The 13,206-nt window shown below is 37.5% G+C and overlaps 2 protein-coding genes across 2 annotated transcripts in view; both read left to right on the top strand.

Annotated features, from left to right (window-relative positions):
• LOC149551800 (BTB/POZ domain-containing protein At3g05675-like) overlaps nucleotides 1-12,850 on the top strand; it is an 82,784-nt gene extending 69,934 nt beyond the window's left edge. The window contains exon 3 of the mRNA XM_089787289.1: nucleotides 12,162-12,850. Coding sequence (XP_089643415.1) covers nucleotides 12,162-12,440 — 279 coding nt within the window. The 3' untranslated portion in view covers nucleotides 12,441-12,850. The remainder of the gene's footprint in view (nucleotides 1-12,161) is intronic.
• On the top strand, nucleotides 2,306-5,768 carry LOC149551801 (uncharacterized). Its single transcript, XM_089787288.1, has 7 exons — nucleotides 2,306-2,409; nucleotides 2,601-3,249; nucleotides 3,372-3,604; nucleotides 3,722-3,874; nucleotides 3,960-4,360; nucleotides 4,465-4,871; nucleotides 5,007-5,768. The coding sequence occupies exons 2-7, from the start codon at nucleotides 2,633-2,635 to the stop codon at nucleotides 5,008-5,010; spliced, it is 1,815 nt and encodes a 604-aa protein (XP_089643414.1). The 5' UTR covers nucleotides 2,306-2,409; nucleotides 2,601-2,632; the 3' UTR covers nucleotides 5,011-5,768.
• Nucleotides 12,851-13,206: the final 356 nt, after the last annotated feature.

Genomic DNA, 13,206 nt, shown 5'->3' with positions numbered 1-13,206 from the left:
GTAGCCATGGCATTAGCCGCTTTATTATCTGCTCGTGGAACTTGCTGGAAGGTGATGTGTGCAAAATACTTATTTAAGTCATCAACCATGCGCTTGTAAGGAATTAGTTTCTCATCTTTTGTTTGGTACACATCATTAACTTGGTTGATGACAAGCTGAGAGTCACCAAAGATGTCTAACTGATCCACTCTCCATTCGGCCGCAATTTTCATGCCATTGATCAAAGTCTCGTATTCAATAATGTTGTTTGTACAAGGAAACAAAATCTTGTACGCTTTGGGCAATGAGTATCTCTGTGGTGTAATAAAGAGTAATCCAACTCCTGATCCTTGTTGTTTGAAGGACCCATCAAAGAACATAACGCATGTGTGGTGCATGAGTGTCAGAATCGACTCATCCGGGAAATCAATGTTCATTGGTAGAAGGCTCTGTATGGGTGCATCGACCAATTGATCTGCAATTGCTTGTCCCTTAATAGCCTTGCGTTCAATGTATTGGATGTCAAACTCACTGAGTATCATAACCCATTTAGCCAATCTTCCTGTGAGAGCTGCCTTACTGAGCAAGTACTTTAGTGGGTCTATTTTAGCCACGAGCCTCGTAGTGTGGGCAAGCATGTAGTGTCTCAACTTCTGGGAAGCAAAGACAATTGCTAAGCAAGCCTTCTCAATAATGCTATAGTTCCTCTCATAAGAAACCAACGTCTGGCTCAAGTAATAAATAGCCCTTTCTTTGTTGTCATTATCTTTCTGAGCCAATAGGATTCCCAGAAACGTTTCAATTGCTGAGATGTATAAGAGCAAAGGCTTCTCATGGATAGGAGGCATCAGGATTGGCGGATTGACAAGATATTGCTTGATCTGTGTTAAGCTTGGCTCACAATCTTGGCTCCAATTGAATTTCACACTCTTATGTAAGGTCTTTGTGAAGGGTTGTGATCTATCCGCTAATTGTGAAATAAACTTGCGAATAGATTGGAGCCTTCCCTATAGTCCTCTCATTTGAGTAATGTTCCGAGGTGGTGGCATGTCCATTATTGCTTGTACTTTCTTTGGATCTACCTCAATTCCTTTCGCAAAAACAATATATCCCAGCAACTTTCTTGATGTGACACCAAATGCGCATTTCTTTGGATTGAGTCGAAGATTGAATTTTTCCATACGATCTAGGATGGGCCCCAAATCTTGCAAATGAGTATTGCGTTTAGCACTTTTGACCAAGGTATCATCAACATAGTCCTCCATGGTACATAGTCCTCCATGGTTTTATGCATCATGTCATGGAAAATCGTAGTAACAGTGCACTGATATGTAGCACCAACGTTTTTCAAGCCAAATAGCATTACATACCAACAAAAGGTCCCCCATGCACATGTGAAAGCCGTTTTCTCCTAGTCTTCTGGCGTAGTTTTTATCTGATTGTATTCAGAAAAACCATCCATAAGTGAGTACATCTCATAACCAGCTGTCATGTCCACGATGATATCAATATTAGGGAGCGGAAAGTCGTCTTTAGGACATGCCAAGTTAAGATCATGAAAGTCTGTACAAACCCTGGTAGATTTATCGTGCTTGGAAATTGGAACAATATTGGATATCCATTCAGCATAATCAATGGCACGGATGAAACCAGCTTTTAGAAGTTTCTCTAGTTCTGCTTTGACAAGCAATGCAACGTGAGGATGCATTTTCCGAAGCTTCTATTTAACTGGTTTGATGTCTGGTGCTATGGACAAGTGATGCATGATAAGATCGGGATCCAGTCCTGGCATGTCAGAGTATGTCCAAGCAAAATTTATTTTCTTTACTTTGAAAAAGGCAATGAATTCTTCCTTCTCTTCAGGGGACAGCGATTGTGCCAGATGTATCATATGAGGATGTTCTTCTATGCCCAGGTTGACTGGCTGTGTTGGCTCTATCAACACTAATGATCTCTCTTGAAAGCAGAGTAACGAGAATCGTCCAAAAATCGCCTGAATCGGCGATTAGATTCAGCGATGGCGGTTTTTTTGGAGTCGAAAATTGCCATCGCCGATTTCATCAGGTGAATCGCTTGAATCGCCGATTTGGGCGATTCATCCAAAAAATCGCATAAATCGCCTGAAAAAATCGGCATGAATCGCCCGCGGCCAATAAAGTATAGACTTGTAAAATTTAAAAAAATTGCTTGTTTTTTTAACTTTGTTTTTGACCTATTCTCTTTGTTATAACCCTAAAGGGCCTTCTATTTGTTTAACATGAGTAGAAGAGAGGAAAAGTGAGAGAGAAGAAGAGAAAAGAAAAGCCATAGGTTTCTAACCGGCAAGAAGAAAGAGCACAAAAGAGATCAGCAATCCATTTGGGGAGGCCATCAATTGCATTGGGAGCATTAAGGAGCCAATTTCAACACTCCTCAACTCATTTGCAAGAGGTAAGTGCTCTTTTTTTTTTTTTGCATGTTAGTGTATTATGCATTTTTTGTTAAATTTTTATAGTTTTCAAGATTTTTAGTTTAGATCTTGAATGTTCTTTATTTTTACTAAGTTGCAAACTAGGGTTTGTTGTTTTGTAGCTTTTATTAGCTTCAAACTTTGATATTTTACATATAAATTTTTATTGCAGCAGCCTTTGCTTTCATTTTTCGCAAATTCGCAATGGGTAGAAAAGATGAATGTTGGAAATATAACGAAGAGTTTCCTGGAAGAACCAAATATCAAACAAAATGTATTTTTTGTAAAGAAAAAATAACTTCTGGGGGTATTTATAGATTGAAATACCACATTGCTGCTATACCTGGACACGATGTTACAATTTGCACTCACCAAACTCCTGAGGCAAAACACACTTGCTTAATGGCATTAGAAAAAATTGAAAAAGACAAAGCCAATAGGAAAATGCAACTTGAAGGGTTAAGGGGTATTGGCTCTCATGTTCCCGCATCCGCATCCGCAGCTGCATCCACATCTGCATCTGCATCAGCTTCTGCATCTGTAGGTTGTGTTGGAGAGGGTTCTTCTAGGCCTCCTTTTTATCCTAGTTCTTCTGCTCGTGCTAGTGCTAGTCGGTCACATACTGAGACAGAGTCCCACACCAACCTATTGCAGCCTAGAGTGCGGAAAAACAGAATGGATAGTTATTTTGTGCCCTGCACTACTCTTGGTTCCCTACCCACACTTGAGGGCATGGGTTTGAACAAGGAGATTCATGATGCTGCCGGAAAGGAGATATGCAAATTTTGGTACTTTTGCAACATTCCATTTATTGCAGCCAGGTAATTGATTCTTTTTTCGTTGTTTTCTTTAAAGTTAAAATTAAAAGTAAAAGTAAAACTTTAATTATATCTACTTGTTTTATAATTTGAGTCTTTGACATCTAAATTTTTATTTGTGACAGGGCTCCTTATTGGCAGAACATGATAGATGCGGTTGCTATTTGTGGTCCGAGGTTTAAAGCCCCAACTAAGGCTGAGTTGAGCGGATACCTTTTGGATGAGATGGTAGAGGACATGAGGGTTGAGCTTGAGGAGAACCGAAAGGAGTGGATTGCAAAGGGTTGCACCATCATGACTGATGGTTGGACAGATAGGAGGAATAGAACACTCCTCAATTTTCTTGTATCCTGTGGAGGTAATTGATCATTCTACTTTCCTACATACATAATTGTGAATTTTGATTTGTTGAATGCTAATTTGTTGATGATCCATTTAATTTTAATATTCTAATTCGTTGTTTTGTTACTTGTAGGATATATCATGTTCATCAAATCCATCGATGCTTCCGCACATGTAAAAAATGCCACATACTTATGTGAGGCTATTGAGGAAGTCATAGCAGAGGTGGGAGAACAAAATGTGATCCAGGTGGTGACGGATAATGCAACAAGTTATGTTGCTGCAGGTAAACTTTTAACTTTTCGAGTTTTAAAAATAAATTTATTTGAATTTTGAAATTTGAATTTCTAATTGACTTAAAATTGTTGTAGGTAAACTTTTGATGGAGAGGCACCCCACCATATTTTGGTCCCCTTGTGCGGCACATTGCATTGACCTCATGTTGGAGGAAATTGGCAAACTTGAGTTTGTCAAGTCATGCATGGAAAGGGCAAAAAACATATGCAAATTCATTTATAATCATTCATTTGTCCTTAGCACAATGAGGAAGTACACAAAAGGCAAGGAGTTAGCTCGCCCAGGTATCACGAGGTTTGCCTCAAATTTCATCACCTTGCAGTCCTTGTTGACATCAAGGGATGAATTGAGGAGCATGTTTGTTGGGCGGGAGTGGATTTCCTCTTCCTATGCTACGACCGTTGCAGGGATAGATGTGGCGGATTGCATATTTGATGAGGATGGTTTTTGGAAACCCGCTAGAGAAATCCTGCAGGTAAATTTATTGCAATTTAACATTTAGTATTTTACTTTTACTTTAAGTTATATTATTTTATATTTAAGTTTTGACTCAAGTTTTTTGTTTTACGTTATATGTAGGTCACTGAGCCCCTTGTAGCTTTGCTACGAACTGTTGATGGGGAGAAGCCCTCTATGGGCTACATTTATGAGGGCATGGATAGGGCCAAGGAGGCCATCAGAGCCCAATATGCAGGAGTGCAAGAGAGGTATGGCCCTATTTGGGACATCATCGATAGGAGATGGCAGAATCAGCTCCATCGACCCATCCATGCAACAGCTTACTTTTTGAATCCGGCATATCGTTTCCGTCCTGAGTTCAAGGCGGATGCGGAGGTTCTCACTGGCTTATATACAGTGATTCAGAGGTTGAGTAGCGATGAAGATAGCACTGCTGCGATTGTTGAGCTAGACCAGTTCAACAATAAAAAAGGGGCCACTTTTCTCTGGCAGGATGGCCATAAATGCTCAGACAACACTACAGCCAGGTAAAAATTAAATAATATATTCAATGTTCATGAATCTAGATTCTAAACTTAAAGTTGATTATGTAATTTTAGAGTTAACTTGTAATTTGTAAATGAGACTAATTGTTTCTATTTTCTATTTTTCCCTTATTGCAGATAGATGGTGGCAAATGTTTGGGGCCACAACCCCAAAACTTCAAAAAATTGCCATTCGTATTTTGAGTCAGCCAAGCAGTGCTTCTGCATGTGAGCGCAGTTGGTCCATGTTCGAGCACATCCATTCGAAGAGGAGAAATAGGTTGACAGTGCAGAAGTTGAATGATATTGTCTTTGTTCATTACAACCTCCGTCTTAGGATCAGACAGATTTTGGGCACTGACTCCTCTCCGATCATTCTGGAGGAGATTTATCTAGAATCAGAGTGGCTCATAGAGGTTGTGGATCTAGTCTTCACTGAGGAAGACCGTGTGTGGGTTGACTAGGTGGATATAGAGGCTGAGGTAGCTAGAGCACGTTCTTCAGGCATTGGTAGACGCACACGTGCACGCAAGGCACAGGCCCTAGCGACGTTCATGAGCCTATCTTACATGCGGGAGATATGGCTCGACAGTCCTCTAGGACCTACATTAGACGCCTTGCTACTAGGCAGACTGGATACTCAGAGGTTGAGGCTGAGGCTGCAGCCGAGCTTCAGGATGATGTTGAGGATGATGATGATGACTGAGTCTGAGGCTTGAGCTGGAGCCTTGTTTTTATATTGTGTTTATAGATATTGATACTGAATCATTGATAGACATGTTTCAAACTTTCATGGATCTTCATCTTAGATTCTTACATACATTTATGATTTGATGTCTTATGGATCATCTTACATACATTCTATGGTTTAAATCATTATGATCATTTGATTTCTATTTACTTCAGCTAGCCTACAATTTACATTTTAGATAACATAGTTACATATGTGATGGATTTTATGTTCCATGTTTATGTATGTTAAGTTTTAACTTCTATTTGATGATGTTATAGTGTGTTTAAGTTATATTCAATAAAGGGTGCATGAAATAAGTTTTAAATTGTTAAAATCTTTAAATTTAAAGGGTTTTTTCAAATTTGCCGATTCATCGCCCATTCATTGCCGATTAATTGCCGATTGCCGATTCGATTCGGCCTTGCCGATTCCGATCCGATTTCGATTCTTGTTACTTTGCCTGAAAGTGACTAAGAAGTGCATCAAATATCTCATTCGCGGGCGCCTGAGAGAGGTTTTCACCCTTGTATACGTTTTTTGTTTTGACTTTTTTGGGTTCTGACACTGCCACAATGTGGTTTTCACCATCAGACCTTTTGCATTTTTTCTTTTTAATTGTATGACTGAGATATTTGATGTCGGCCTCAGTCATGTTGACACTGTTCATTGGTGGAAGACGTTACAGGTTCGATAGCGTTTAGGTAACAGGCGAGAGCATAGTCATTCCGGAACGTGGGGATTTTGCTAGATGCATTAGGATTCCAGTCTATAAGCTCGGGATGTGTGAGTGAGAGAGTAGTGGATGGTTCAATTGCATTCACAGTATAGTCATTAAGTGCTTGGACCAGCAATTCGAGACCTACGGCGACCTCATCCAGAGGTGTGTTCAAACGCCTCTAAGTACGAACGTCAGTAATTGATGACTCTAGGACACTAGTTGGATTAGACCCATGTGACCTAACCCTAGATGTTTCACTTGCTTCGATTTGGTTTTCATAGACATGCACTTGATCAATGTCTTTATCAGTAGTCACTTCTGAAAGAGAGTCAAACTCATATTCCTTAGAATCAATGGTACATGGCGAGAGACTATAGAACTCCCCAACAGTGATAGGGACATACTCACCTTCATCCTCTGGGTTCTTACACAAATACTCAATACAGAATGACTGATTAGATTCTCCCTTTTCTGAATGATATTCGAGTTGTTCGGTATTGTCCTCAGAAGAGTCACTAGTATCATCCACAGTGCTAACACGTGGCACAAAGTCATCTGGTTCAGCAAAGAATTTAGTGAGATCATAAGGAATAGGATGAGGATAGGAATCCTCATCATCGGATTCTTCCTCTTGAGTATCTGACTCAGCTTGTGACTCGTTTTTAGATGAACTCTCAGGTGTTGGTATGAATTTATTTGGTCCCAAATGGAAAGGAATCTTCTTAAATCCTAGGCCAGTTGTATCATTGTTGCTTCGAGCTGTTGTTTTGATAGGATCAATTAGGCCATTGTTATTGCACCCAATAAGGCCAGTTCCCTTGTAACCAAAAGGCTTCATAAGCCTAAGACCAGGGCCATATTTCTCAGGAGTGACTCTCGAGCTTGCTCTATTAGGTCCACTGGAGCCTCTTCTCTATAAAGCCATGTTGCAATGGCTCTATTTTCACTTTTATCCTCTAAGGGCACTATAGCCTTGACAAAAGCACCATTATACTTAGTTTTAGGTGTCAGTATGAATGGCTTCTTTGCCTCTGAGGGTCTCTCGTAATGACCACCCGGTTCACCTGCGAAAGGAGGCATAATCTTTTTGCAAGGAGGGGGAAGAATCTCTCCTATAGAACTCACCATAGGCATGCTACTGGACGTTTGAAGGTGGTATATGCGCTCGTCCCCTGCCACAAGGGCGCTCGTTCAACGTATACTATTGAGTCCTTTGAATATACCAAAACCATGGGCGCCCTCTAGGGGGTGGCACGGTTGTGTGAGGTACACGCATGCACATAAGATGTGGGAGGTAATCGCATGTGCATAAGATCTGCGCCAGAAATGTATTTGTGAAATGTGGGCCTTTGAAACTCACAGACACTTCAACATGGTCCTTATTTGTGGATTCATTCTGGAATGAACATGAAATTGTTCATCTAAGATTAGCCCTGCAAGTTGACCTGTTGCCTTCTATCTAAAGGGATTTTGCTTATTATATATCCTCAGATTTGAGGTGTAAGCAACCAGACCCTCTAAGAATGAAGGATTTGAGAGATGCAACTAAGCTAGATGAATGCGCAAATTTACTCTAAATGTATAATGCAAACTAATTTAAGAACTTGTAAAAGAAATTATATGAGATGCATACATTTTAAATGCTAAATGAAATTAAGCTAAATGATGAAAATATGTGAGAATGTATTGAGCTAGGTGAGTGCAAAATGCGACAGCAATTCAATAGGTGAATGCAAAATGCGACAGCAATTCTAGGGGGTGGCACGGTTGTGTGAGGTACACGCATGCACATAAGATGTGGGAGGCAATCGCATGCACATAAGATCTGCGCCAGAAATGTATCTGTGAAATGTGGGCCTCTGAAACTCACAGACACTTCAACATGGTCCTTATTTGTGGATTCATTCTGGAATGAATATGAAATTGTTCATCTAAGATTAGCCCTGCAAGCCGACCTGTTGCCTTCTATCTAAAGGGATTTTGCTTATTATATATCCTCAGATTTGAGGTGTAAGCAACCAGACCCTCTAAGAATGAAGGATTTTTGAGAGATGCAACTAAGCTAGATGAATGCGCAAATTTACTCTAAATGTATAATGCAAACTAATTTAAGAACTTGTAAAAGAAATTATACGAGATGCATACATTTTAAATGCTAAATGAAATTAAGCTAAATGATGAAAATATGTGAGAATGTATTGAGCTAGGTGAGAGTGCAAAATCCACTTTTGTAATGAAGAATTGAGGGTCTCTTAAATAGAAATCCTGAAATCTTTCAACGGTTGAGATAGATTCCAATCAACGGACAGGATTGAAGATGAGGTTCAGTGATGGTGGAAAATTCCCAAATTAAAGGGAGTTAACTAGCTCAGATCTAAGTGTAAGAGTCAGTCAGCTCAGATAGACTTTAGTGTGAGAGCAAGTGATCTGGGTCACTTATAATTTGATCAGTAGTTGTCTAGGAATTCCCATTTTTGAACTGAAGAATAGAATTAGGAAGAATATTTAATTTAATAAAATGAGATATGCTCTCATAAATACCTTTTTATTTAATTAAATAATTTCATTTAATTAATTAGGAATAACTTCCTATTTAATTAAATAACTTTGCCTAATTAATTAGAAATAGCTTTCCATTTAATTAAATAATTTTGTTTAATTAATTAGAAATAGGCATATTTATTAAATTAAATAAATTTAATTCCGCAGTACATTAGCCTTAGGAGATAATTTAATTTAATAAAGTATAAATACTTTAGATTAAATTAAATTTAAATCAAATAGGTTTAATGTGGCTAATATGAGTGAGTACTATAGGAATTAAATTAGGAAATATGATGCACGTAGATTGGGGTTTTCTACATTTGACAATTAAGTCAAGTAGCGAATATCAGGACAAGAATTTTGCCTTATGAAATAGGACTTTAGCAATTATCAGGATAGACCAGAATTGGTATCATGGTAATGAGCCAATTTTGGGGTATTACACATCCCAACCCATGGGCTTGCAGATTTGAATATATTTATTAGCTTTTTTATATTTCTCTGTGTGATCTGGTACAACATCCATGCTATTTGTCTATTCCCCACCGTAACTGACCTATTTCTCTGTGCGATCTGGTACAACATCCATGCTATTTGTCTATTCCCCACTGTAACTGACCTGATTTCTTGCATTCTATCAATTTTCCCATGTAGAGGAAATTTTCCTTTTATTCCCTGTTTAAAAAACTATATATATATATATATTATGTGTGTGTGTGTGTGTATTTTTCTTATTTGTAACCTTTTCAATGTGAACACAAGGAATTCTATATTAAATATAGACATTAAATGCTAGTTAGGGTAGCATTAAATAAATCTCATATTTGATTTGATGATTAAGTTGGGGACATTACATTGAAGGTCAACTCTCTGAGAGTGAGGTTTCTCTCCTACTATCTGAGTTTAGCTTAGACTTGAGAGGGTGCTCCTAGAGGTTTGATAAATTGGCAACCAAAAATGATGATAGCTAAACTTAGTTTGTTTTTTGACTTCAAAAATTGTCATTGATCCACAAATAACTAGCTTCACAGACACCTCGATATAGCTAATCACTATAACACTGCAATAAGTGTAAGTTAGGGGCAACTTCGTTGCAAAACGATGAACTCTCTAAAAATTGCGATTGGACTAGAATTACTTGTTTGCTTAATTGAATCAATACATTCCCAAATTTGTGTTTATCAATTGGTTGCAGAATCATAGTCACCGAGAAGGAATAGCAGTGGAAAACAAGGGTATAAAATTGGAGCAAAGAATAAAAAGCATTAAGGTTTGAGTACTATGGATAAACAATTCTTAATAATCCAGTACTAACTCCAAAGTTTCATGTTTAAATACAACCACCAAAAAAACTAAATACAATAATACAATTTTGAGCTGAAATAAGAACTTTACATTTTACATTTACCATAAAAACTAAATGTTTTTATGTTTTATTTCAGAACTTCAGATTACCTAAATCCACAGGAATACATCCTTGTAGTCTGATGATTTTAAATGCTGCCACCTTCAACATTCTAGTCATCCCCTACCAATATGTTTCTGGGGTTTGCCTTGTCTCTGAGGTTTGTGATTTGTAGTAGTGAGGGCTCTTCGTACTGCAGTGGTCTCTCCCTAAAATGTGAAATGGTAAATGTGAAATTGAAAGTTCTCTTGAACCGGGTTATTTAGAATCTTGAAATGGAAAGTTTGTCTACCCCTAAAATGTGAAATGGTAAATGTGAAATGGAAAGTTTGTCTACCAAATTTGGCATGTTTAGGTTGGTTAGAAGTGTCTGATTGACTCATATTTGATAGATTTTCTCTAAACTTGAAATTAAGTTGGAAATTTTAATTCGTTAAGATATGTCATTGTCAATATCAAGTTATTGTATATAAAACCGTAATCTTCCAATATTTGGGGCTGTGTATATGAGGATACATGACTCATTTCAACATTTTGTTTAAATTTTATATATTCATAGGAAATTTGTACATTGAATCACCATCAACACTACATATTGTTAGAAAAATTTAGTCAGCGAATTGCAAAACAATTGTTACGGGGAAAAAAAAAAGCTATTCACTCTTAAATTCATTTTCATTATGAAAAAAGTCCCCGTAGGATATTTTGATTCTTTATAGTGGACTCACCAGGGTCTTTATGGAATTCTCTAGAGGATTTTTTGAAACACACCCTTGATGCCTGTCGTAGATCTTTGTACAACATATTTGTTTCTGATTGCTGCAGAAATCAATAAGATTTTAAGTTTTAATTCTTGTTCAATGGAAAATAATTTGAAAAAGTTTGTTCAACAAAAAATAGATAGCCGTTATTGCTTCATACAAAATCTTAAAAGAGGCAAAAGAGCCAAAAAGCCAGGATAAGTTTTAGACACACACCTGCTGATTTGGCTATATTCTGTTTTGGCAACTTTTTGGATCTGCCGTAATCTTTTGTGTTCATATGTGGTGCAGTAGGAATTCTCTATAGAATTGTTTGAAGCTGTTACTTGTTTCTACTTTGCAATACTTTTTAATCACCTTGGAACTTGGGATTGGGCTATAAAGGTGCATTTTTCTTCTTTCTTTTGAAACTCTTAAATGGATGTTTAAACTACAAAATTGAAATGCCTTTGTTGAGCATACTGTTATTTTTCACCTCAAGGAATGTGGTAGTTGAGGTGCACTTGAAATCTGTATTGTTTCAACTTTCAACTATGGATAGTATTTATTGGGAGTAAACGAAATCATCTGAGGCATTTATTTTTAATTTTTTATTGGTGTTTGGGCTTTGGATGTCCAATGACAATTAAACCATTACAAGTTAACCACTTTCTCAGTCGTATACTTTTAAAGAAAATCACTGATGTTGTAATCAGGTTTCATATTGTGCTGTCCCTTGAATGAAGGGAAATGCTTTTGGGTATTTGGCAAAGTGTGAAATGAACCACCAATGCTACCAGTGAGAAACTTTGTTTCGAGGGCCAAACATAAAATTGAGCAGTCATTTGATTGTTGCTGAAATCAAGAAACCAGTAGAATGTTTGCTGAACAGAAGTCTGTTTTGATCCAAACGAGTTAATTATATTGTGATTGTACATTAGCATTGCCTGATGAAAAAAAAAAAATGGAAACCTTCTGTGCATGCTTTATATTCAATGTCTCCATGTTCTCTTAATCTGCAAATAATTACTAACTTCTATTATACAATTTCTCTCTTTTTTGGCTTATAAAATTTGTATTTGTGCTTTACCTATTTGAGAGTTTTTTTGTCATGGAGAATGCAATTTATGAATACCTGATCACACATTTGCAGGTTAGGATGAAGCTTGTCAAGGACTGGCTTCCTGTGGTTATTGCCTGCAAAGACAATGTATCTCCAATTCCATCAAGCCAGAAATTTCTTTATCAGGAGTTGGAAGATGTCTTTCTACAAATAATTTCGACTTTACCAATGCTTGATGCTCAGGGGTTGTTACAGCAATGCCTTAATTTGGCTACTCGCAATGTGGATGATTGTACTCATTTGGTGTCTGCTTTTAATACTTGGTTCAGGAGGGCAAGCCATGCTCCATATCTTTTTGGTGATGATTAGGCTTTGTATCCAAAGCAAGCAGTAGTGGAGAACAAAAGTGTGGAACACTGGAGTGGCTTCATGCGTACTGTGAGTTTATACTCTTGTTGCATGCACTGAAGGAAGCCTGTAGAATCTAATAGAGAAAGTTTTGATTTATTTGAGCATAATAAAATATATATGATCTTCACTCCCACTGCTCATTTACTGGACAAAAATGATGAAATTTAATGCAACGCACATATGATTGTATATTTTGTATGAAGAGTGCCAAAGGTCATTTTGGACTACTTGTAAATATTCCAATTCACCATCCATTTTCAGTGACCGCGTGAACAAATGGATTGAGTTACAAAGCTCATGTAACTTCGTATGTAATTCACTGCGGTCTTCAGCTTTTATCTTAAATGTGAATATCTGGTAATTATGTAGTTTTCCTCTCCAACTGCAACAGCGATTGGGTGTCTCATTCACAGAATATGCATAAAGTGGTGTCACAAAGTTCTGCATCATCTTTTATATAGTTGGTGTTTCTGTTAATACAAATCATGAGACACACTTTGCATCTTGAATTTTTCGTTTCTATCTAAAGCCATATTTTTCATAAATTATAATTAAGCAGTGCAATATTTAAGAATTTTCATGTTTCACCATACAGTTGAGGAGATGTATTTTCTGTTGGGCTATCATGGGAGTATATCACAGTCCTTCGCACTCAGCCAAAGGATGTTGGTGATTCATGCACCTGATGCCTACGCTCTCTGCAAAAGCATCGGACTTTCATCCT

This window comes from Cupressus sempervirens, chromosome 6, assembly GCF_028749045.1.
Source record: "Cupressus sempervirens isolate cs-2001-9-10 chromosome 6, ASM2874904v1, whole genome shotgun sequence".
NCBI lineage: Eukaryota > Viridiplantae > Streptophyta > Pinopsida > Cupressales > Cupressaceae > Cupressus > Cupressus sempervirens.
This window is presented reverse-complemented; position numbering and strand designations above follow the sequence as displayed.